This window comes from Ambystoma mexicanum, chromosome 10, assembly GCF_040938575.1.
Source record: "Ambystoma mexicanum isolate Mex_15411 chromosome 10, UKY_AmexF1_1, whole genome shotgun sequence".
In the NCBI taxonomy this organism is placed as follows: Eukaryota; Metazoa; Chordata; class Amphibia; order Caudata; family Ambystomatidae; genus Ambystoma; species Ambystoma mexicanum.
The window spans coordinates 603,281,647-603,308,296 of NC_090932.1; the positions used below are offsets into that span (position 1 = coordinate 603,281,647).

Genomic DNA, 26,650 nt, shown 5'->3' on the forward strand with positions numbered 1-26,650 from the left:
ATGGCCATCTGCACATGTCCATGGATGTATTGCGCACAATCATGGACACAAATATGTGTCCGATGCAATGTAATGCAGTGGGGTGTTGCGTCTACATGATGGCCCGTGAACGATGGTGTGGACATCTTGAGGTACATGTTCCTTTGTTGCATGCTGCTGTCCTGATGTCGGATCAATGTGGTGCTTTGTACTGTGTACATTCTTATTTGGGTGTGATGGCTGTAGTCTGTGGATCATGGTCATCATCCTGTTCTGATCCATTCTATGGTGATTCCCAACACTCCTATGGGTGTGCCATGCCGGTGACGTGATATCGTACCCCTCCTGCCCTCTGTGAATTCCACTCCCAGGGATGGGTCTCCAATGTGGTGCCAGGCTGAGGGATGCCACATTGTGCATGTGCAGTGTGTCCTCCGATATGCGCTTACGGTTGTGGTGTCCGCCAATGAGTGGTGCTGGTGTAGTGTGATTAGCCCTTGTCAGTTGGTGGAGATGTAGTGTGATGTGAGTGCCTTATTCTAGCAAAGTGGGAATCTGTTCATATGTGCTGTTGCACTGGTTCTGTGGCAGGTTTGTTGTCGGGGTGAACACTGTACAATGGCTTCATCGTTTCAGCCCAGTTGGTTCATGCAGGCACCCACCCCATGGCACCAGTGCACTTGCATGACACAGTCAGATGACTCAACAGCCAGCCAGGCAGGTCATCCTGCATGTTGGACCATGTGGCGCGGTAGCGTGGTGAACTGCTGGCCCTTTGAGTCATGTGTAGTTGTTTGGTGTCGGGCCCACCCATGTATGCGGTTCTTGGTAGCGTTGGATTCCATCTGCACGTAGGGGGAGGGGTATTGTTTGCAATTGCTGTCCGCCACCTGCTTGCCATGCTGGTCCACATACGACCTGTGGGTGCTGTCAGGGGCACCATTGTCATTTGGCATGCCTCCATTTGCATTAGGTCCAGCTTTACTGTTGTGTATGTCATGGGTGGTCCATGTTGGGGATTGGTGGACCCTTGTGTGCTTGGGGAGGTGTGACGGCACTTGTATATGTGGCCGCCTAATGGACGGTTGTGACATGCCACTGTGTGCTGGTAGGTGCCTTTGGCATGGGTGTGGGGCACAGGCAACACCATCACTTGTGCCGGGTTGGCACTGTACATTTGTATGGTGCTCGCTTTTCTTGTCTTGTGTCTGTGGCGCAATATGGTGGTGACGGTGTCACAGTCTAGGTGGTCTGGGGTCTCTATCTGGTAGGACTTCTCCTAGAGTGGCCGGACATGCTGCGTGTGCATGGGGGCTGCTGGGGTGGTAACGGAGGCTGCACTGGTGCTGCATGCAGGGCCTGTCTCCCCCTCCTTCTACCCCTGTGTCTCCTCAGTGGGGGGGCGTGGTGTTGTTGCAGGGGTTTGTGTGGTTGCGGCCTTGCTTGTTCGATTGGTGTCATCTTGGTGTGGGAGGGGGTGGTGTGTGGGTGTGTTCCTTTTCTGCTGTGGCAGACTCCTGGCCTCCATCTGTGTTGCATGTGTTCACCTGTGGCTCTGGGTCCCACTGCTCAGGGTTCTTTACTCCTTCTCTGAGATGCCTGTATGTACTCCATGCCGGTAAGGTACTTTACCGCCTTGAGGAGGCCGTCATTTACGTGTGCTCCTTACTTGTGATCAGCTCCGGTTTACGCCATGCCGTTAATTTCGGCATGGTGGGGCACGCGCGCGACCCAAGACAGATCATTACGGCATTGTAGTTTACGGTGCCGTAATTAACGGTCTGAGGGGTCGGAATGGCATGGAGCGGAAAACCATGCCGGTAATTAATTACCGGCATGGTTTGTACCTTACCACCACGCAGAGAAATCTTCTGGAAGAGCACAAGGTGCCTACGTAACAAAGGTCACCTCAAGTCCAAAGTCCAATGACTCGGAATGTTCTCAGAGCAATGAGGTCCGACAGTGTGACCAGTGCTGTGTGGTTTGATTCCACTCAAACTTCCTCATGCCAACGGCAACCACTCAGTAGCAGAGCAGAGCGAAATAGTCAAACAGCCCAGAAAACTTGCGTACACTTCCGGTGCGCGTGCGGTGCGCGTGCCCAGATGAGTAGTAGTGTCGGAAACCACTCAGCTTGTTCTGAGGGCGGGGCCTTCAGCAGGGATCAGGGGCAGGACTCAAGTCCAAAGTCCAATGACTCTGAATGTTCTCAGAGCAATGAGGTCCAACAGTGTGACCAGTGCTGCGTGGTTCGATTCCACTCAAACTTCCTTGCGCCGATGGCAACCTCTCAGTAGCAGAGCAGAGCGACACAGCCAAACAGCCCAGCACACTTGCGTACACTTAAGAGACTCCAGCACTATCTGAAATGTCGTCAGGCCTAGTATGATAGTCGCTTGTTTTGTTACTCACCTACCTTTCTGCACCCCTTTCCCTCACCTTTTGTTTTTCTCCGGCTCTACCAGAAATGTCGTCAGGCCTAGTACGGTAGTCGCCTGTCTGTTTCCATTTCCTTCCCACTCTCCCCCTCCTTATCTATGTCTTAGGTCTTGCATGCCGTCAGGCTGAGTACGATAGTTAATTTTACCTCCTTACTGTTCATGGCCTGTAAGAATGTCATTGTATTTTCCCTTGTTCCCTCCCTTGCCTTGAAGCGCTTTGAAACACATTGTGTATAGGTGCTATATAAATAAACTATCATATCATATCAATGACAAAACTTAACATGACGATTTCTTTTACTGACAAAGGTATAGTGTGCTCCACTCCTGGGATACACTATATGAATGTGGGTGAATTTATACTGCCATTGACTTGGCAAATGGCTCAGTGAGGTATGCTGATAGAACCCAAAGTTTTCCTTTATGGTATGAGCATTCTGTTAACATGGCTACCTGGTTTAGTGGGAAGGACTATGACGATACCTGATGAATTTTTGTTTACACCACAGATACCTATGCACTAAGAGGGGGGGGCAGACCATCCCCTAGAGTCAGATGCAGCCATATTACGAGGAGAAATGGCCATGCTCGAAGGAACAGATGACAAGGGTAGGCCATGGGGAATAGTGATTGCCATTGGGGAAGGGTGCAGATTGACTAACGTCACTGACGATGATATGTTCACAGATGATCCATCAGATGATGAAGTGGTATTCTTTATGAGCATTACATATTGGATCAAAATAGGAAAAGGGAGATCCCACAGTGCGTGGCGATAATTCAGCAACGTCCAGCATTATTTGACGAAGACGTGGTGAAAGTGCCAAGCGTTTTATGATGTAAGCCTATTAAAAGGGGTAGGAGAGGTTAAAATAAAGCTTAAACCAGGAGTGATTTTACCTCGAGCAAGACAATGCCTAATATCTCGAGAGGCAGCACTGATGGAGCAAGGTATTCTGGTACCGTCAGAATCATCATGCAATACCATGGTGTACCCTATGAAGAAATCAAAGGGAGGGTCATGGAGACAAATACAAGATATGGGACCAATTAAACAGTTTGTAGAGGCAGAGTTTCCTTTAGTTCCTAATTGAGCAACAATACTATGCAGTATCTCAGTAGAAGCACAATATTTCATGGTGATTGATTTGAAAAATGCGTTTTTCTCAATACTTTTGCAGAAAGACTCACAAGACTTGACTTTGTTTACGTTCCACCAGACTCGTCTGAAATACATAAGAACTGCCTCAAGGGTACTGCGGGTCCCCATCGATCTTTAATAGAGTTCTACAGATGGACCTAGGCAATATTGATTTGAACCGTACTGTGATACAGTATGTAGATGACATTTTTATTTGTAGCACAACAGAAGACAAGTGTAGACAAGACTCGATTCAGTTAATGACTATTCTAGCAGATAAGGGATACAAGTTAGACAAAGAAAAGTTACAGTATTGTCAAGAAGAAGTGTTGTACATAGGCCAGTTGATCTCACATGAGGGAAAGAAGATAACACCTGAAAGAGCCAAAGCAATCATGAAAACTGCAAAATTGCTCACGGTGAACCAGATGCAACAGTTTTTGGGATTATGTAATTATGTGAGTGCATGGGTGTTTGACTATAGTTCATACACAATATCCCTTTTGCAGGCTTTAAAGACAGCACAGGTGAATAAGGAAAAAATAGAATGGACTGAGGAAACGGGGGGAGGGTTTAAATAATTGAAGAAAGCAATTTGTACAGCTCTGGTTTTAGGAATTCCCAATTATGCAGAGGAGTTTTTCTTGTTTTCACATACAAATGGGACAGTTATGACAGCAGTGCTTACACAGAGAACTACATTAGGGTACAAACCTCTGGAATATTACAGTGGAATTTTAGACCCGTACATGAAAGGGCATTTTCCTTGCGAACAGTCATTGGCAGTCGCTGCGTTCACAATTGAGAAATCTACAAGCATTGTAATGGGTTGTTCTATGACGCTTTTTGAAAAACATGCTTTGTTTGCCATTTTGGAGAAACATAAGGGTACATTGACATCTCAGACAGCTTCTGTATATGAAGTAATCATCTCAAACTCAGTGATTAAAATTGTCAGATGTAAAATAGTGAACCCTGCCACATTTGTATCTGAGCCAGTGGCAGAGGGTGAGCATGTGCATAATTGCACAAACTATGAAGAGTTTTATGACGACATACTGCACGTAAAAGAGAAGGCATTTTCAGGAGGGGAGATTCTCTTTATTGATGGTTCTTCGAAAATTGATCAAACAAGGTGAGAAAGGCATTCTGGTGCAGCTGTAGTGGGGCACAGAGCAAATTGGTAGTTTGAAGTTGTAGCAAGTGCAAGACTACGTCTCACTTTTCAGCACAAGTGGCAGAATTGGTAGCGCAGAATTGGTAGCGCTTATTGTCGTGCTCGAAAAACATGAAGGACAGGCGGTGACAGTGTACAGTGACTCTGCCTATGTGACGTCAACCATACACACAGGACTAGCGTGTCAGAAAAAGAGGGGCTACCTTCGAGCAGGCGGAACTCCAGTGCAGCACACATCATCATTGGACAGACTTATTGAGGCACTACAACTCCCAATATCTATAGAGATAGTTAAATGCGCAGGACATACTAAGCAAACTGACTGTCTCTTGCGTTAACAAAACCGCAGATGCAGAAGCAAAAAAGGTTGCATATTCACCAGATATTTCAAGTTTTGACACTCCAGATGTTAGGGAGAAAGTAGTTGCAATTATGATAGTGAATGAAAGATTTAATCATTTACCAAGAGCCCAGTTAATGGAGGTTCAAGGCAGTAGTTCACAGGAAGAGCAGGAATTATGAAACCAAAGGGGGTGTTCTTAATCCCCCACAGAAGCATTATGGCGGCAGGACAGTACTGGAAAGCCAGTGATGCCAGTAGCATTGTTAAAGGTAGCACTTGAACAGCTGCACTACCCTGCACATGTAACTAGGGAAAGTCTTGCTGCAACAATTGCAGAAGACTGATTTGTACCGAACCTGTTAGAACATGTTGCAATTTAAGTAGTAAACTGCATCGTATGTCAAAGGTTTATCGCTGAGCATACACTGCAAACGATTAGAGGAGCAATTCCTCAACCGAATGGTCCTTTTCAGCATTTACATATTGATTATGTTGATATGCTGCAAGTATGTAGTGGATACAGGTATCTGATAGTGGTGATGTGTCCCTTCTCCAGGTGGATTGAAGCAGGTCCTTGTGCACACCCTGATGGCACTTGCACAGAAAAGTGTTTAGTATGTGAAGTCTTTCCAAGATGTGGAGTGTATGAGGTGCTGAAATCCGATAATGTGCCACATCTTGTTCATGAAGTATTTTAACAAATAGGAAAATAGGATTATTGCTGAATATTAAGCACAAGTTTTCTTCTGCTTATCACCTGCAAGCGAACAGAATATGTGAGAAAGTCAACAGCCTTCTAAAGAAAGGTGTTTCCAAGCTTAAAGTGACACTGAAAAAGGGATGGCTATATTGGTTACCCCTAGCTTTATATGCCCTAAGGAATCCACCCGAGTTGGACCACCACCTCAAACCCCACGAGCTAGTGACAGGAAGACGAATGCGAATGCCTTTAACTCCTCCATCGAGGAGTAGAAATGATGCCCAAAGCACTGCGAAAATGTTAGGAAATGAATTAAATTAATATTTGACATGTATGACCGTCAGGGGGGTTGGTCTCAGAACGCAGACGAAAACCATTAAGGAACTAGATTTTCTGAATTATTATCAGCACCTAAACTGTTTGCTGGAGATACAGTACTGATCTGTAACTTTACTAGAAGGTGGCATGAGCCATGATTTATCGGACCATACATTGTGGAGGATATTACTCCCTCAGCAGTAAAAATTCAAGGCAGACGAGCTTGGAATCACCTCAACAACATCAAGCTCTACACCAGTGAGACTGTTGCACCCCAACGATCGATTCAAAAGCAAGACAAGAAGAAGAATTTCAGCATGTGCAGGCTCGATCGATGACCAGGAAGAAGGACGATAAACCAACGGATTGACTAATAAATGCAAATTTGCATTTGGACTGTGGTTCTCACTGGATACTCCTTATGGATATTATAGGAGGTGTGCAAATTCCTTTCTTGAGCCACATAATTATTTGAAAATAAACTTTAGAAAGTTGTTGATTCATCATAAATATGCCTGAACTGGATTTCAAATTTGGTTTCGATAATTGGAAAAGGGAGCAGTACCCTGATTCATTTCTTACTGAATACTTGTTCGAGTAAGTTTATGGTTCTCCCCGAAAGTAATGTGTATCATATCGTGCTTGCTATTTTTGTGTTTATTCAATGAGCCTATCCTGCACTTGTTAGAAGAGATATGGATATCCACACAGTTTTACAGGATCATAAAAATGGCCTTAAAATAAGCAGGCTGCTTATAGCAATTGTAGAGGAGTTACTGTAAATACCAAATATATTACAATTGCCAGAGTAGTGTTTTCCTTCCTTAATTGAGTATAACAAAAATGAGAAACATTGAAAGTGGCACGGTATTAGAGAATGAGCAAGCTCAACTAAGTCCAGAATGTCGCAAGTGGTGGGGCTTGATATGTTGGTTTATGATATACGTATGTGCCATCACACTTCTTCTGTTTATCATTCCCTATGTCATTAATGCTCCTGTTGAGACAGGGACTACTATGATTCCTCCTACTACAAGTACTGCTCTTGATTTATTCACTTCCGTTAAGGTAGAGACTCCTATGGTTCTCCCCAGAGAAAGAACTCTTTATGATATACTTCATGATTAGTATTTGAGCACTGATTTGATAGTAGTGAAAAGTAAGAGAAATGCAGAGGAAGATAATGAAGGCATAAACACATATGTAGACAGTACAGCACACTTGGGTAATAATAACATGTGGTATCAGCACATAAAAAAGGTGGGAGAGAAGGCATCTAAGGAGAGTTGCTGTGCGTGCGCACTAATACCATATGCCATGGATGCAACACAAACTTTAATTTCTAGAGAAATTCTGGAGCACGATGCCCGATGTCTCGTTCATCTTGCAGCGTGCATGATAAGAGGCAAATTTCAAGGAAGCTCGGCTACTTTGCGATGGAAATCGAAATGGTAATTTCCGTTCCAGGATGATTATATCAAGACTACACAAATGGTAAAAGGAACCTGCGTGGAAAAGAAAGATTCTTACTTAACCTGAGAAAGGACATGAAGAAGTGGTAGTTGCGGAGATGAAGAGACTGAATTGCTCTGATAGAGCAGAAGTAGCAGGATGGCCTGGATGTTGGGAATGAACACAGGTTTTAGTTTATGGACAAGTGAAATCCACAAAAGGATGGGAAGGAGGCATGATGTCCTGCACAGCTCATCTATTGAAGTCAGAATATTTTCCAGAAGTACAGAGAGTGAACGATGCTTGTTTAAGGTCATGGGCTAACCATGCCAGACTGTTGACATGGGTAGAATGATATGATATGGCATTTGTAACGCGCCTATACACAAGTGTTTCAAGCCCGATGATGATGGTTCCATTGATAAATGCAACATTGTGCTTTCAGAGAAAGGGAAAGAAGTATGTGGGAAGAAATAAAGGCTGCAAGATTACAATTGACACCATTAGAATGGGAGCAGGGACAGCCGTCCAGATGGATCGATATTGGGCTTGTGGATCCGGAGCTTACATGAAGCTGCCCAAGGATTGGGGCGTTAGTGATTCCTAAAAGTGACCTGAACATTAGAGAGTTTTGAAAAGCAGATGCCCATTTGAGGAAGAGAAGATCACTAGAATTCCTCAACCAGACAAGGAGGGAGAATTACTTTTCAGCAAAATCAATATAAGCCTTCGATGCCATTACATATGAGCACAGGTTGTTTAGCCAGACTTCTGTAATATTCACAACTATCTTTATGCCTGGGATCCAGATGATGGCCAATGCCAAATGGCTACAGATTACCAGATGGGAACTCCTGCAGACGATCAGCACTACCATAAAGGGATTCAATGCGATCAAGGAACAATTGAGGGCGATAAGGCTGATGACCCTCCAGAACAGATATGATCACAGCAATGGATGGAGGTGTTTGTGCTAAAATTGGGCCATCATGTTGAACGTTCATACCTTCTCATGATGATGAGAATGGGACCTAGACAGAGGCCATAACGTTGCTGATGAACCTGCACAACAAGATGGAAGATGAGAGAGAAGATATTGCAGATGAAAGCTGGCTCGCATCTATCTTCTCATGGGTTCCGCAATGGATGGCAAACATCTTCAGATTTCTTGCAGTAGTATTGGTGATGATAATATTTGGATTCTGTGTGATCTGTATAATGATTACACTTGTAAGAAGACAGCAAAAAAGGCGGTAGGAATGAAGATAATGATTGATGTCGAATCAGGGTTTAGGCCCAAGGAGCTGACAGATGAAGAAATCAGAAAATACACAGAGGCCAGCATTTTAGCACCAGAAGGTACGAAGTTCCTACATCCAAGAAATTGCAGGAAGTACATGGGACGATGGATCTACTGTAATCTGAATGGACTATGCAGCCATATGACCTGGAGTGTCAATGAACATGTAAAATCAGCAGGATCTCTGAAGGGAGTAGTGAAGGTCTGGACTCCAAAGAGGACTTTTCAAGAAAGAATACCAAGATGTAGAGACTGGTGAAGGTGTGGTCGATAAATCAGCCAGAGGGGGGAATGTAGAGGAGCAGCCGAATGCCTCTGCAGGAAGTCCCGCCCCTATTTTGCTTATAAATTGGAAACCGAAAATTGCAGCATGTGCAACGCCAGTAATGGTACCTATATCACAAAGAGCCTTTGAGACAAGGTATCACTGAGAAAACCCTATATTATGTATCACTGAAGAGATATCGGTTTCTTGAAGGAGAGCCCAGAAGAAGTGTGAAGACGTGAAAGGATAGGCTGTGATGTCACAAGGAATTAGAGTGACACACTGAGAACAATGGCCAAAAGAGAGAAGGCATAGACCTTATAGAACAAGATGCGAAGTAAAGAAGCGAGAAGACTTTCAATGGCGGAATGAAGATTGCAATGCAGAAAATGCAAGTCATTTTATAACTGTACATGTAGAATCTGGACATTCAATGTCACAATTTTAGTAAGCACAACCCATGGAGAAAGGAGGATTGACAGCTGTGTGTGTCACAGCAATAAAATAAGCTGAGGCCCGAAGATGGACCAAAGGAAAACTGCTTGGTCTAGTGTCAAAGGCTAAGGCAGCCAAAACTGGTTATCAGTCCTTGAAGAACAGTGAATGTTGCAAAGAGAGAACACCATGAGTGCCAAGTTTCTCTATCTATCTCTGATCATGTGAGTCCAGGATGAAAATAGAAGTGGGCATGCATACTGAACATTGATAAGAACATGCGCACACTACCTTATATTCCCAGGAGCAAGAAGCAACTACAAGGCCAAGTTCAAAGACAATCTGAATGCCAAACGGCATGAGCAATGAGTTGGATGGGGCTAATTGGGAGGGAAGGTATGGTCAAGTTCTCCCACCAGCACCTGGGGTACCAGTTTATGTGCTGCTAGAGAATCGAATGTTCCAGAAGGGTACAAGCGTGCCAACCAATTGTAGAGGGCCATGTAATGAAGGGCCTTATAGTTTCAGAGCCAATGATATGCTGTGTATCTAAACACTGTCAAAGATAACTTGCACGAAGGGGGGGCATTAGTTGCCCACCTGACTATAGCGACCCAATCCAATCCCTTATAGAAAGTATACTTAGATACTCCCCTTAGTCCAATCAGAATCCCATGTAGGTTTTTGCAGTTTGCCACATAGTATGACGTCACGTATGACGAGTTTTTCCTATAAAAGTAATGTTTTTTATGAAATGCATTGAGACCATGCTGTGAGATGTCCATTGATGTCCTTTGTACTTTCTGTTTTATATAATTGAGAATAAAACAGACACTTTGCCAACTTCCTGAGTCGGTCTTCTTATTTGGTGTGAGAGTTATTCTCCATCCCATCGATCGTACGATGTATTACCTTAATTAAAAGGACCATAACGGTTCAGTACGAAATGTGCACCTCTTAAAACATATGTGTAGTGCTCATAAAGAAGATGTACATTCATTCTGCACATGTTTGATACGCTGCCTATATGTATGAGAGCTCATATTAAAGTGAGATCTAACGAAGTTTCATAGATGCACGCAATCTACATTTCCTGACTTTGACGCAACTTTTTATATGATAGCAGTGTAAATGTGCGACAGACATGTATGCGTAGTTAATATAATAGGCGCACGTTTTTGTGCACATATGTGAGATATAGGTAAAACGTACACCTTGAACATTTCAGAATTGGACAGCTTGACCTTCATCTTTTTTTCAGTGCACCAAATCCTGTAAAATGTAGGTATATGCCAAAAATGTGGCAAATTTTAGGATATTTGGACTGAAAAAACAATTATTTCCTGGAAAAAACAAGTTCAAATCTGTTTAAGATGTGATTAAAACAAAAAAATGTTTACAGATATGAAGCGATCCATGAAGAATACTGATGCCATGTTGGGGCAGATTTCTCCAAAAGTTACTATGGGACTTTTTTTGACTTTCATGGAAGGGTCCAAAAGGTATTAAGAAATGTTATTTTCTGAAACTCCATAGACAATTTGACTTAGTGAGATGCCATAATATATATAATTCTGCAGAGATAGTGGCAGTATGGTTAAGGTTGCATTGCAATTTACATAGGAAACTGCAAAGATCATGTCTGCTGTAACATATCTAGGCCAGGTAGTTATTACAAAGGTAGATCAGTTTGATGAATTGTGCCTAATGCTGTCAGCCAATGGTACATGGTCCAATCAAGTACATAGAAGTAGATGCGTATTAAAGCACCGTGGTGGCACCACTTTGGAATTTATGAGGCACGTTGGGAGAAAATTGCCGTGGAAGCACTACAAGTATATAAGGCCCATGTTCAGTTAGCGGCCCTTGTTGGTGCAGAGCTCTTGGGCATGCACCACTGAATCCCATTCAATTAGGAGAAACGACCTTCTTGGAAAATGTATTAAGTTTGCCTAAAAGTACGGCTGCAATCCCACTAAATCTTAGGGTGGGTGTACAGCCAATGCAGTGTTTGGCTCGGCTAATAATGCTTTTGTTTTGGCTCTGTATTAATACAAATGACGATTTGCACTATCATAAAATGGTTTTATGGGAAATTAGTAACCAAAGAGAAGGTGTGCAATGGTAATTGGTTGTTTTATTAAACAAGTTTTAAACACATTGAATTTGAATTACTTGTGGAGCCAAAATGTTCCTACATATTGAGTTTTTCTACGAAGATAAAGGAAGCTTTTCAGAGTTGAGAGCGTACTTTCTCTCTGACCCTAACATGGGCCTGAAAAACGATGAGCTACCTATGTATCGAGTCATCATGGCCATGTGAGGCATATTTGCAGCAGTGTGTTTCCTTGGAAACGTGCACTGTATCTATGCTTCCGATTTGACATTGCTGTGGCCAAGTGGCATAAAACAAGTCCAAACGTCTGCATTCCATGCACTTTAGATGCAAAAACAATTGCACCCTTTTTATATTTCTGCACATTCTATAGTCATTTTAGGAAAACGTTTCTTATTCCACATATTGCAATGGGGCTCATTATAAGTTGGCCGGTGTGGTAATAACGTGCCAGTATTCACGTATACCGGCACGTTACCACCCTGGCCAACTACACGTTTGCGGGTGGGGCACATGATTTACCTCCAGCTAAGATCTGGAGGTAAGTCAGGCACCTTACCTGCAAAAATCACCTGTGTTACCGGCACCAGTATTAAAGGTGCCGGTAATACCGGTAAATCCACCCATGGAGTCCAATGGAACTCCATGGAATGGGGATTTACAACCATTACCGGCACTCGTAATCCTGCGGTAATACCACCGGACCAAGTGCCAGTAGTGGTAATACAGTTTGCCAGTATCCTGGTGGATTTACCGCCAGGATACCTGCAAACTTGTAATGATGCCTATCTTCGTTTGACGCCTTTGCTTTTTTTAGATCAACTAATGATTTGGAGGTGATACATTCAGTGAATACTTTTCTAAATTATGCTTGGCATTGCCATAAGGGACATATGAAAAGTAATCTGAATGTGTAATCTGTAATGTGTTTTATTTGCATATTGGATATTATGAATTTCTGCACTGAGAATTGCACTTTCACACTGCCCATGTGTGTTGTATTGTATTAGTATTTGCAATGTATTTTTTGTCTTAGGATTTTTACGTATTTGTACCCCTGATCATGTATAGTAGGCCATTGTTGAAGGTATGTATTTATGTATGTTTTTTTATTATGCTGTGATGATGTGCTTTCACATGTATTTATTATCTGAATAAAACATAATACATTTAATAATTACCAGGCCATGAAAGTTGACCAAATTTGACATGCAGCTGAACTAGTCAAATCCAAACACTATTGTTAAATCCGGCAGTATTTCATCAAAGTTTTCATTTCCGAAAGGATTACTGGAAAGAACCCGTGTTTGCAAGAGGGTTTTAATAAAAGTTGAAAAAAGCGCTATTTAGTTCAAGCTACCTCAACATTTGCCACTTCCTACTTCAAGAGTGTTTGCACACATATATGCCTTACACTTAGGTTGGTAGTGCACACAACACGAATTCCAAAAATGAGATCATCCAAACTCGAGTCACTTTTATGAATATGTTTCAATATTTCCATACATGCACAGTAAGTGTGGAGGGCCGAAAAAAAAGGGTATACTGCCTAACAAACACAAACATCCACAAAGTGCTTAATGAATAATGTGTGCAGGGCCTAACAAATTCAACACAACCAAACATCTGCAACCAGCACACTGACATAGAAAATGTGGGTGCGACAAATGCAATTCAATCATCACTTTGCAAAGCACATAATCATTCACAGCACACAATACACACGAATGCACATGAAGCTAGACACCAAAGAACAGAACAGCCTCACACACACCTGTCCTATCCACAATGAAATAATTGGTGTAAGTAACACAATGTATTACACATGAGAACGTGCAATGGGGGTATAAAACAAACCACAAGATGTTTGTCAGGACCTGAGCGATGCAATGACTGTGATGAATTAACTTCTGCCTTGGAGGAGTATAAGGAAGAGTAGTGGGTAAAACACCCACTCAGCCCTCACACTTCTACAAACCAAGAGCCAACACAATTATAAAGGTAAAACAGGCACAATCAAGAGACATACCTCCTTTCTGGTAATGTGGGCCAAGGGAAAACAATACACTTAAGAGGGGTGAGAATGTGGTTCAGTAGCAACCAAAACAGCAAAGTATAACAGTCCAAAATAAAACAATGTCCAATCAAGGTTTTATACAAATCTATATACTTTAATTAAACACACCATATACAATAATAATTAACTAGAAAAACACTACACAAAACCCAATCCTGAGGAAAGAACACAAGACAGACAAAGATAGAAAAGGCAGAACTCTGGGTAATGAATCAGGGGTGAAAGCAACAATCTTCTTGAAAAAGGATATTTACTTGTGAGCAAAAAGCGTTCAAAGTGACTTCACCAGTATCTAGGGACCAATAATGGACCAAGGGGCAGTTAGCAGTCAATATTTTATTTATTTATTTTTTAAATGTATAAAGCGCACAGGCGGCCCTGGGGCATCACAGCGCTGTTACAGTAGAGCTTACTTAGTTACAGTGGCAGAAATTACATACATTATAGGCATTATGAAAAGGATGCAGAACAGTTATCATGCTATATACAAAAAGTGACATTTACAGATATTTAGAAGAAATTCTGCTATGAATTCCAAAACAGTCTCCAAGGTTACAGGGGAACCAACTGATCTTGCGTTTTGGAGGGCAGGTGTAGTTGAAAAGCTTGGTTTTGTGCACTTTGCGAAAGGCTATGAGGGAAGTCTCATTCCTGAGGGAGATGGGTAGGGCGTTCCAATTATTTGGAGCTAGAAAAGGAAAGCTGATGCCTCTGGCTTTGGCTCTTTTAAAGGTAGGTACAAGGAGCTGATTTGAGTGCTGGGCCCTCTTGGTTGTGTTGGAGGTGGCAAGGTGGATTATTTCTCATAGGTAAGGGGGAGCTATGAGGGAGAGGCACCTGTGTGTGATGTAGAGGGTTTTAAAGAGAATACGCTCCTTGAAATTATTTGTAGCTCTTGATGGTTCAGCAGCGCCGGACCAGACTTCTTGGTGCTGTGCGAAGATCAGGAGGGACCAAAAGGTTGCAGCGTGGGTCCTACTGGTTTTAATGGATTGAACAGTTCTTGAAACACGCTCCAAGCAGTTCAACACTAGGATCCCAGTTGTTGTGGCTCTCAGGGTGCTGTGAGTCCCAATCTAGGGCCTCAGGGACAAGATGAGTCCTTTTCTCATGCTCCCAAACATTGGGGACGCTGTCACACATCTGTAGGAGTCCTCCAACACGGTGAGGTCCTGGGTACTGCTTTGGCTAAGCATTGAGACAGTCTTGCTCCAGCAGCAGGTCACTTCTTAGGCTGCTGTGACTCCCACTCCACGGACTAAGGGACAAGATGGGTCCTTGTGGTCAGGCTCCCAATCACAGGGGAGGCTGACACACCACTGCAGGGGTCTTCCAACCCAGAGAGATCCTGGGTACTGTTGTGGCTGGGAGATAGGTCCTGTTCCAGCAGCAGATCACCCTCAATGGTCCCTGGGGATGGTAAGAGGATGGAGCTCTGATCTGCCTTTGGAGCACCTGCCTTCACCTCAAAACTGGAGGGCTCTGGAAAGGACTGCTCTCCCAGCACTGTACAACAAAATCTTCTTAAGTGATGAGCCACAAGATCATTCAAAGAAGTAGTTACCCCCTTCTTTTATAGGTACCAGTCCCCAGGTGATTGGTCTAAAGCTAACCTGCTTTAGGGGTCCAATTCCTGCTCTTGAAATGGGTGGGATTTGCCCCTATGATGTCACACCCAAAGTGCTTTGCTCCAGAGGAAGTGGAGGGAACAGAAAAGAGAAAGAGGCAGAGAGAAGCAAGATGGCAGAACCCACCAAAACTGTACAGATCCCTCTTTAGCTACATTGACCCTATCCTCTTTCATTCTCAATAGGATCAAAGGCCTTTAGAAATGCAGCCCCCTGGTGTGAGGTCTGGCTCTATGTGAAAGGGTGTGCCTCTTGTTTTCAGTTCCCAGGCCAGTGTCCTGTGGGGTGGCTGTCTCTGAGTAAAGGGTGTTACCTGCCCTTACAAAGGAACAGAGAGAAGCAATCACCCAAGGCTAGTCCTGTGAGTGGACAGAGGTTGGGCCTTGTCTGGGAGGAATACACATAATACTTGCACTGCCGAACTGGGCCCACAGGGCTGGCACATGTTAAAAATCAATGTAATGTAGGTGCCAATAAATCTGAGAGATGCTGGCCCCCATACCCTAAGTCAGGTATGGATTATACCTACAGTTTATTGCGCCATCAGGACAGGATCTCCACATGTATGTAGTGTTTGGAACAGGGGTGCATATTTGAAATGCAGCCCCTGCGCTGCAAAGATGTCACTGCAGGTGTCAAGAGGACACCTGTGACCTCTGTTCCTGCTCTGTGCCACTGGTAGAGCAGATGCTGTGAATCAGCAAGGCACAAGTACACACTATGCTTTTGGCAACTAGCTTATGAAAGGGGAGTCTGATTAGCAGATTTCCCTTTCAGAGATGGAATTACCTGCATCATTGTATTACTTTATAGAAATAAAAAAGCCAGCATAGTCACACCCTTGCCAGATGGCAATACATCACAATGGCCCTCATTACGACCCTGGCGGAAAGTGACTGACCGGACCGCCACAGCGTAAATAGCGTTTCCGCCATTGCACGATGGAGCAAAGTGCGGCCCATTCCGACCCATCGGGCACGAGCACCACGGCATGGCGGAAGTGCAAAGTCCGCGATGGCGGAAATGACCCCAAAACAGCCCACACCGCCGCCGTACGGCGCCCTAGGTGCAATACCGCCACCCATCTTAGCGGACACCGCAGTGAGCGCCAACCGGAAAGTACGGTGACCGTAAATATACGGAAACGGAAGTAAAAACATGGGCCCGGAACGGGAAACATCCCGCCGTGCACCTATAAAACCACAAAATCCACACAACCACTAAAAACACTACCCTGAGACACACCCCAACCCGTCATCCACCCTAGCGAAACCAAGAAAAATGGGAAAAGTAGCGAAGAAAGCGTGCGACCGCAAGCGGCAGGTCCACTTCTCCCGTGAGGAACTCACCGTGCTAACAGAGACCCTCCAGGAGAATGCCGCCGCCGTCTTCTCCACGCAAATGACCAGGACGGCACTTGCGAACAAGAAGGCCATATGGGCTCTGGTGGCACAGCGGGTAAGTGCGGTGGGGACCGCACCCCGCACCCCACAGCAATGCAGAAAGCGATGGGACGACCTGCGGATACGCGTCCGTAGCATACTCTCTGCCAACCGCAACATTGCCACAGCTACCGGGGGAGGATCGGAATCACCCATCAAGTTGACCCCCTGGGAAGAAATCTGTGCCTCCACCATTGGAATGGAGAGCATAGAGGGAGTCGGAGGGATGGAGAAAGGAGTGCAGACATCCGAAGAATCAGGTAGGTGGCCCAAATAAAACAATGCCAAATCCACAATGTCCAATCATGTGAAGTACCATGTGTCCACATAGTGCAACAGAAACACATGGCCAGGAGGACGTCCACACACATTGGCCTGATAGCGCACTTTAAAACACACAATAAATACATAAATAATTAAAAACCCCAAAAACACCCACTACACGCGCAGCAGGCACACCCTAACTGCAGGCTGCCAAACAACTGCACCCTCACTCCACACACAAATGAAAGCACCTCCAAGGCCCCGACCCAAATCACCCTCAGGTACCACCCCAATGCATGTGATACAATGCCATTCCAATTCCCACAGACCCATTAATAACCCTCGCCCTCCTTTACTCCACCACAGGGTCCGATCCAAACGACGAGCTTCAGGACACCCCTACCAGCACACCTGCAAAGAGGGCCAAGACCAACGGCCAAAGACCCTCCACCTCAGCTGCACGCATCAAGACACGGCAGCAGCACAAATCAGGTGGCAGCACAGAGGAGGGAACATCAACAGGCACCCCAGCAGCCAGCATGCCCACAACAGCAGCACCACAGGTCCCCCCAATGGATGCCACAGAAGGCACTGCCTCTGGTGGCAGCAGCACCATAGGTGACACCCCATTGATGGCAGCATGCTCCGACACAGAAGACGGGGATGTCGAAGTCAGATCCATCCATGACCTGTCCCAATCCCCCTGTCTGTCCCATCCCGTACAACATGAGGATACCACGCAGGGGCACCCACAAGACGACGACTGGCCATCCCCCACAAGCCCTGTGGCAGGGCAACATGAGGCGAACAGCCACTCTGTGACACCACCGCAAATGGCCATGGCCCAGCAGAGGCAACAGTCCCTCGACCAGTTAATCGTGCAACAGCAGCAACTGGCCACGCTCCTCAAGGACCATGCCGATGAATGTGGGGGCACTAAGGCAGACATAGAAACATCAACTGAGACACTAAGGCACAAATGGAGAGTAGCACCGAGTGCCTGAGAGTCCAAATGGAGAGTAGCACCGAGAGCCTGAGAGTCCAAATGGAGAGAAGCACCGAGAGCCTGAGAGTCCAAATGGAGAGAAGCACTGAGAGCCTGAGGGGGGAACTGCATGCGACGTCCAAAGACGTATGTGCCGAACTTGCCGCAGTGCGCCGTGTGCTCACTGAGCTCTCACAAACCCTTAGGGACATGCATGGACGTGAGCAGGCAGAGACATCATCCGTTGCAAGTTCCGTCCAGGGCAGCCCCCAACGTAGATCTGGGAGGAACCTGCGCTCCACAGGCAGGGGTGCCCCTGATACCCGCAGAGGGGGCTTGCAATAGCGACTGCCCACTGACAATGAGCATCTTTGGACACTGGTGTTCGGGGGGGAGGTAGGAGGGTGGAGGGGGTGTGTTGGGCTCACTTGGGTGGCGGGTCGATAGGGTGTTCAACATGATATCACATATGCCATAAACAATGCACGATCAACCAATGAGATGTGTGGACATTGATCTTTGTGTACTAGGCCATCATAGGCGTACAGTCCATATTGTGCATGTACCAGACACACACAGTGCCACGAGTACTGTGTCCATGTATCAGCCACCAGGCGTGAGTGCTAGAAGCATGCATCAATGAGATGCTGACGAATGTCACGGCCCTCCTGTGCCTCGCAGACTCCTTGAGGTGCTGCCACATCCCCACCCTCATCATGACCATCCTCAGGTGCCTGCAGTTCTGCGTCAGGGGGCATGGGCACATTTCTACGTACGCACATGTTGTGGAGCATGACACATGCCATCACCATTTTTGCAACCTTCTCATGGCGGTACAGGAGTGCCCCGCCAGACCTGCTGAGGCAGCGGAAACGAGTCTTCAGTAGGCCGAATGCCTGTTCTATGACTACACGGGTACGTGAGTGGGCATGGTTGTAGTCCTCCTCATGCTGGTCCCGTGGGTTCCGGACTGGTGTGAGGAGCCATCTCTTCAGTGGATATCCAGCATCACCTGTATGTGGACGATAAACGTATAATGTGGAATGCCATTGCTACGTACGCACACACCCCCCCCCCCCTTCCTGCCAGGTCATTGCCGAATCACATACCCCACATCATCATGCATGAAATGAGACTCACCGAGTAGCCAGGATCTGTTCCCTGCGTGTCGCTCCATGTAGCGTGGTATTGTAGAGTTCCTCAAGACCATAGAATCATGGGTTGATCCAGGGAATCGGGCACAACAATGTGTAATGATCCTGTTGGAGTCACACACCATTTGTACATTCAGAGAATGAAATTGTTTTCGGTTGCGGTACTGGGCCTCCATGGCATGTGGGACGACCAATTCCACATGGGTGCAGTCGATGGCACCAAGGCAACCCGGTATGCCGGCAAGTGCATGGAATCCCACTTTTGTGTTCGTAATTCCCTGCTCCGAGCGTGGTAGAGAGATGTAGTCGTCTGCGTGCTGCAGGAGGGCATCGAGCACTTGCAATAGTGTCCGTGAGAACAGTGGCTGAGAAATGCCATGCAACTGTCCGACTGTGTGCTGGTAGGTCCTGTGGCCAGGAAGTGGAGTACAGACACCACCTTCAGTAGGGGTGGGATGGCGGTTGGGCTATCTATCATGCTGACAAGGTCAGCCTGTGTCATGTCCACGATGGCGGCTATGGTGTCCCGGTCCAAACGGTAGAGGGTGTGGATCTGCTCATCAGTGAGGTTGAACGGATGTGCTCGGAGGCGTGGGATTGCGGGCTGCCTGCGTGGTGGTAGTGGCTGTGCTGGCGGCCCTTGCTGGCCCTGCCTTGCCCTCCTCCTCCTCCTGCGTCTCCTCCGTGCGGCCGGTTGAAGTTGGTGTTCGTCTTCTTCTTGGAGTTGGAGTACTTGCAGTGCTATCAGGTCCCCCAGGGCCAACATCGCGAGTCCTGCCGGTAGCATTTCGGAGTGGGTGTGGTTGTGGGAGGAGACTGGGTGTGCAATTTATGTGTTTTCAGGCTGTATGGCCTCCACCTGTGGTGATTCATTCCACCTGTGCAAGCTGCTCTCCCCTTTGGCCGAGCACGTCCCGCACACAACGCTGCAATTCGAGGAATGGCATCTTGCTATTGCAATCATGTATTTGTACCCGATGGCCGTGTAACATTGGTTGATATGTTCATTCGGCTATGGTCCCATTGTTTCACATACAATCTTTGCAGTCGCGAACAGACTTGTGAAGGGTCAGTGGAACGTAGTACTCGAGTAACGGTGGGCCCTCATGCATCACTGTACCGAGTTGCAACGACGGGCGGGGCGTCCCATTTGTGAGTGAAGGCAGTTGCCATTTTCACACACAGCCGCACTAGATGGATTAATTTGTGATTTCAAGCGGCCACAGATGCCTTTTCGACGTGATGTTGCAAATGAGGAATTCGAAGGGCGGCGCTTTCGGTTATCAGCTAGCGGCGAGGAGATGCCCACAGGTCTGACTGCAAATATAACGTTCTATTGTTCAATGTCCTTGAGACAGGGGCCATGGCGAGGATGCAATGATTGATCTGAATAGTTTGGGATGCGCAATAGCGACGTGGGCGATGAGGCCGGACGTTCCCAAATACATGTTACTTCACAACACTGGAATTACGGGCTGGGGCACTGTGGATTTTGCAGGCTGCATAACGCACAGACTCAATGGATATTTCTAATGTTATGTGAGTAAATATTCAGGCGTTTTTATCCCGGGATGAGGGAATGATGAATGGATGCATGGACAGATGATTTGATACAGAGTTTGCCATGTACAGGGCTTCTTGGAATCTGTCCGCCTCCCCTGCGCTATGTGATGCAGGGCTGCCATAGTGGGACCATCGTCTATCTGGCCTTGTTGAGCCCTCCCTGTCTCGACGCGCCCTCAGACACTTGTGTCCATGCACGTTACCAATCCCATCTGATGGATTCTGTTTTCACAGACGCATGCACAGGTACACTCGATTGTGATGGTGTTTACACCTCGATATAGATAGTTATGAGTCGCAAGTGGTTTTGGGGTGGTGATGATCCTTTGGAGTGGGCTAGCATGCATATGGCTGTGGATTTAGTGTGATCATTGAAGTGAGTTGTTCGAATGTAGTTCTGATGGCCATTCTGTTCTTTTTCTTTTCTTTTGGTTGACAGGTATCTCCTCCCCTTTTGCCACTGCCATCTGTATGCCACTCCTGCAGATGGCTTTTACTCCCGACACCTGCTGCTTCGTGTTAATCAGTGGAGCAGCATTACGATCTTATGGGACGATCGCCAATGGGCCACATGCCCTTACGCAGTACTAGTGGCTCGGAGCAACATTTCGGCCTTTCAGCTGGACTAGTGCCTCCCCATTGGGACGGCCCTGTGGTTCTGTGCGCTTCCATGTTGCCTTTTCGTATGTGAATGTGGCTCTGTGTACCATGATGGAACAGGGCGTCACACAAGAAGTAGCTGGTCATTTCTTGCGGATGCAGCCCACAATGGTGAAATGTGTTTTGGAGTTCATGGCCTAATGGCTGTATGGGCTTGGTGATTTTGTTGTGCATTAAATTTCTATTCTGATATGGGCCGTGTAGCGTTCTTCTTTGCAAGTGATGTGGCATATTCCTATTTGGGGAGCGATGTATTGTGAGGAGATCTGCATTGGGTTCCAGCTTCGGAGTATAGTTGCGTGGTACTGTGCTGGGCGCGTTTGCCTACGAAGCCCAGTGAGGTCAGGGATGAGGGCTGCCAATATGACTGTTTGAATGATGTCATGCTCAGGGGCGGGGGATTGGGTTTTGTGTAACAGATGCCGGTCAGCCAGGTGGACTGGTGGAATGATGTGATTTTCGAAATATTGCTGGTCACAGGTGCCTGTGTTTGCGTGCGTTTCTTGGTGGGGGACTGTGGTCATGTCCATTGGAATGGCTTCTGTATTCGTGCCATCTGTGCCCTGCAGCTCCCATTGGCCCCTCTTGTGATTCTTTTGTTCGTTGGCATGCATGGGTGACTTGTACATTTCACTGGTTGCATTGTGACTTCATTGCACCTACGGGGAGTTGTACTATGTGGGCAGGGAGCGGTGTACAGGCACTCAGTGGGGCCGTTTACGGTTGATTCGCGATGCCGTACTTCTCGCCATGGCGGAATGGTACTTTCCGCCGTGGTTGATGGCGTTAGGTACATGTCCGCTAGGGTCGGAATTCGCGTACCCTTGCGCCATGGTGGTATTTACGGTTTGGCATGGCGCGCGCGCGCGTACTTGGTGCAGTTAGCGTTGGCGTTCACTACGGTGTCGCTAATGGCATCGTACTTTGCGGTGACGGGTCATAGTCGCACCGAGCGCTATTCGATGGCGGTATTGCATTTCCGCCATCGTTTTTCGATTTCCGCCAGGGTCGTAATGAGGGCCAATGACAAATCACACATCCACGCTCCTGACTAAACCCACCCCTTAATGAAGCCACCTATAAAGCCACACCCACACTCACACTCATGCCATTGTGAGGTTATTGGATTTAAAAACAATCACACAAACACCCATAGTGAAGCATCATAAGCCACTCAACGGCCAGATCCAAAATCAAAATATCAGTTTAGAAGCTCAGAGACCCAGAATCTTAGAGGCATCAGAGTCTAATAGACTAAGGTCAACGGAAGGTCTCAGGGTCATACAGGCATATGTAAAAGATGAAACATGTCTATTCATATTTGATTCAAATACTAATTTTGTTAGAGAAACGTTGTTAATTGAACATCATTATAAAACACATTCATATACAAAGTTAAGGAACGTAAAGCATCACTTCCGCCTTCTTTGTGTGCTACTAACATCATCTATGCCTATCAAATGGGTGTCAGAATATCCGTACTTGAGTAATTGCCCCTGGAATCATTATTAATCATGAGTCACCTCGTTGATCGCATAACGTCTGACAGAATTCAAATATTTGTGTTTGACTTACATTTCTCGCAAAGTGCAATTCCAACTTATTTCATTTAAATACAACAACGTTCATTGGTATCATGGTTGCTTTTACAATGTTTATTCCTATTCAGGTGGACTTACTATTCAAAACTGCAAGTAAAAAAGTATGTTTAAGGGTACTGAGCTTCAATGTAGCAAGCACAATAACCCATATTTGTTATTGAGTATCCAAAAATTATGGAACTGGTTAACAATGTGTCAGATGAGCATGTAGTCAACATTTTTTTTATAAGGCTTTGTTACGTGATTTATCACTCACAATACCTCTTGTATACAGATATGTAGGTGGTGTAGATTGTGTGGCAAGAACATGCATTTTTGTTTGTGATCATTCGGCTTCTGTGATCCACGTGATGGTTCTCTAGACATCGGCGTTCGTTTCTGTGGGGATCAACAACAGAAATATGTAATGGGTGTTCCACATTATGCCCGAAACATTAGTCTTCATATAGAAAAAATGCGAACATACACAGTGTAAATATGCTAGATCACACATACTCAGGGTGGTGCTATGCCTTGTTTGGCGGGTTTGGCCTCCCTTATCAGGGAGTAGATCACCCTTGTCAAGGGGTAGGCCATCATAAGCATGGCACAATTTACCTTTGCTAATTATATCGATATTTCATCCTAATGGGACAGTTCCCCAAAACATTGCATCTTCTAGTCTAATATTGTGTCCAGCTGCATACCACTCAAATTAGCATTCACATACAGCTCTGTCTTAACCATGCTGATGACCAGTTATTTATTTTAGACTACACACATGGCTACCTGACTTAGCTTCTCCTCCAGTTTCTTCCTATGAGATGGGTGACCCAAGTCAAAGCTTGCTTGATTCTGCTTGCCACTGACCTAATTATGAGAGGAAATTCTGGGTTACCTGTCACATGAGGCATACAGCTTTTTCGAAAATAAGTAAACTTTCATTGCGATATCAATCACATGGCTATCATAAAACATTCTACTCCGCAATTATTAAAGCATGAAGTTTGTGTTTTCAGACACCACTGGATCCTACCATGCTGTGATAGTATGTATGTATGTAAGGAAACCTCTCCACAATGTACACTAAGATGTACACATAGATCTCCCATGACTCATAAAAAAATTCAATGCACATTAATGGCTGGGTCATAGAAACGTTACGGAGAAGTAATTGATATTATATATGTCACCTGCCACCATTGAGAGCAATACAACACACAGCTTGTTTGATCTCAGCCACAGGCTGATTACAGCACAATGGGCCTCATCACGGGTTCGATGGTGCGAGCAAAAATAGTGGTAAAGCTGTGGTAACAGAGTTACCACTGCATTGCTGCACTGCCGAACTATGGGTTTGGAGGTAAGGTGAAGGAAAGACCTCCAGCAAAATGCTGAAGGTAATTCCTCCAATTTACTGCCCAAAAAGGGCCAAATCAGCTGAATTACTGACAGTGGTAATTCTGCCGAAATCCCCATGGAGTCCTATGGACTCCTATAAACTTGGACTAACACCACCTACCCAAGGGGAGATATGCCATGGTGACAGGGAAACAGGGAGGCAGAAGCATAACAATAGCAACAATATACTGTCCTAACCGAGGCCAGGCAGATATCTCAACGCAGATTTTGGACACAATGGCAAGTTTCACGATCAGGGATTTCATAGTAGGAAGAGACCTTAACTTAACTATGAACAGGCTTCTTTCTAGATGACTAACTGGAAACACTTGCTCGAACTAAATAAGCTTAAAATAAGCTTAAACAGAGAATAACCTGAGTTTTGTAGACTCCTGGAGGGAACTCCATAGCAATCAAAAAAACTATCCCTTTTACTCCAGAATCACAAATATCTGCACCAGAATAGACTATACATGGATCTCGAAACGTCCACAGAGCTACCTCAATGAGGCGGAATTAGGCAACAACTCAATCTCTGACCATTGTCCAATTTGGATCTCAGTCCACTCAAACAGCCATATGCACCCTTGCAGGGAATGGTCACTCCCCCAACATCTCTTGAGAGACCCAGTTGTCTATAACGAAATAGAAATGCAAATTACATAAACCCGAACAAACTTCATACGATAATAACTGAGACACTTTCAAAGCAATGTTAAAAAGGAAATTCCTTGCATTCGGCACATAACTGGTCCGATTGTGACAACTTGAACACAAGCAGTTACTTACTGAGCTCCAAGAATTAGAATCACTATAAAAAAGACAAGCTTCAACAAAATGTTGCACAGCCTGAGAGGGGTTAGACAACATTTAAACATTCTAGCTACCAATAAATGAACCAACACATAGTGAAGAGATACTATGTGCCAATAATTCCCAAAAAGACAATAAAGCTCTGGGCCTGGACGGCCTAACAAGCCCATTTTACAAACAGTTTGCACAAGTCCTATTAGGACCCCTTACTGCCCTGTTCAACTCGATAAGATACTCAGAATCGGTATCTAAATCAATGGGGGATGCAGTGATACGCCTTTTACCAACACATGGAAAAGACTCTGACGAATGTGGCTACTACAGACCTAGAGCTCTGCCCAATCTCAGCATGAAACTATTTGCCAAGGTCCTATCCAATAGAATAGACAAAATACTCCCAGACATCATCCACACAGACCAGGCAGGTTTCGTCAGCGGCCGCCAATCCTTCAACAATATAAGAAAGAAAGTACATCTGATAGGCAAGTCAACTAAATTCCCTAGCAATCCCACAATCTTACTCCCTATTGATGCCAGAAAGGTCTTTGCCAGGGTGGATTGGTCACTTTTTAGACAAACCTTAATGGCCATGGGATTTGGAGACCACTTTGGAACATAGCCTTTGCAATCTAGAGCTGTCCCACCTCCTCCATAAAAATAAACGACAACAAATCTCAACAATTTGGCCTGTAGAGAGGAACCAGAGAAGAGTCCCGCTATCACCCTTGTTATGTGCCATCACATTGGAACATCTTGCAATAAAAATCAAGATCGTTGATAATATTCAAGGTATCGACTTTGGGCATATCATATACATGGGCACCACCTTCGAGGATGGCATGCTTATAGCATGAAAACATATCTGTCCCTTTCTTTGAGCATTTTTCTAGACAAGCTGAATGAGTATGGCAATTTCAGACTTCAAAGTACGTTTTAATAAATCAGAAATACTCAACCTATTAGTCCCCCATGACCATCTGGCCCTGCTTCAAGCCCAAACACCTTTTCAAAATCACAGATGATGCCATCAGAACTGTATGAGTCTTCTTGATACCCAAGATTACAGATCTATATAAAGCCAACTACCCAGAACCCCTAAACCAGATCTGCCAAGATGTCATGCTGGAAACATCTCACAATTCCCTGGTTTGGCGGGTCCAAACTCTCAAGATGTATATTCTACCTTGCCTGCTCTACCTATTTCAGGCCCTCCTCGTTCCTCTAGTCAAGCTGCACTTAAATAAACCACAACAAGATATTTACAGTTTATCTGGCGCTTTAGAAAAAAAGAATGCTTGAGGGTTCTTAACTAAAGGAGGACTTTAATGCCCTGAACATATCACTACTATACTCCAAGGCAGCCTAACTAAAACTACTTGTCGAATGGTGCCTCACCCATTCCTTCTATCCTTGGTT

The 26,650-nt window shown here is 45.4% G+C and overlaps 1 protein-coding gene across 2 annotated transcripts in view; it reads right to left on the reverse strand.

Annotated features, from left to right (window-relative positions):
- Nucleotides 1-26,650, reverse strand: part of LOC138493198 (tripartite motif-containing protein 42-like) — an 807,816-nt gene that overhangs the window by 352,666 nt on the left and 428,500 nt on the right. Inside the window, exons 5-6 of one of the 2 annotated variants that reach the window (XM_069620359.1) lie at nucleotides 23,810-23,890; nucleotides 23,303-23,419 (exon numbers count right to left, since the gene is read on the reverse strand). The exons of the other annotated variant lie outside the window; for it this stretch is intronic. Of the exons in view, the coding sequence (XP_069476460.1) occupies nucleotides 23,303-23,419; nucleotides 23,810-23,890 (198 nt within the window). The remainder of the gene's footprint in view (nucleotides 1-23,302; nucleotides 23,420-23,809; nucleotides 23,891-26,650) is intronic. 2 annotated transcript variants of the gene reach the window in all.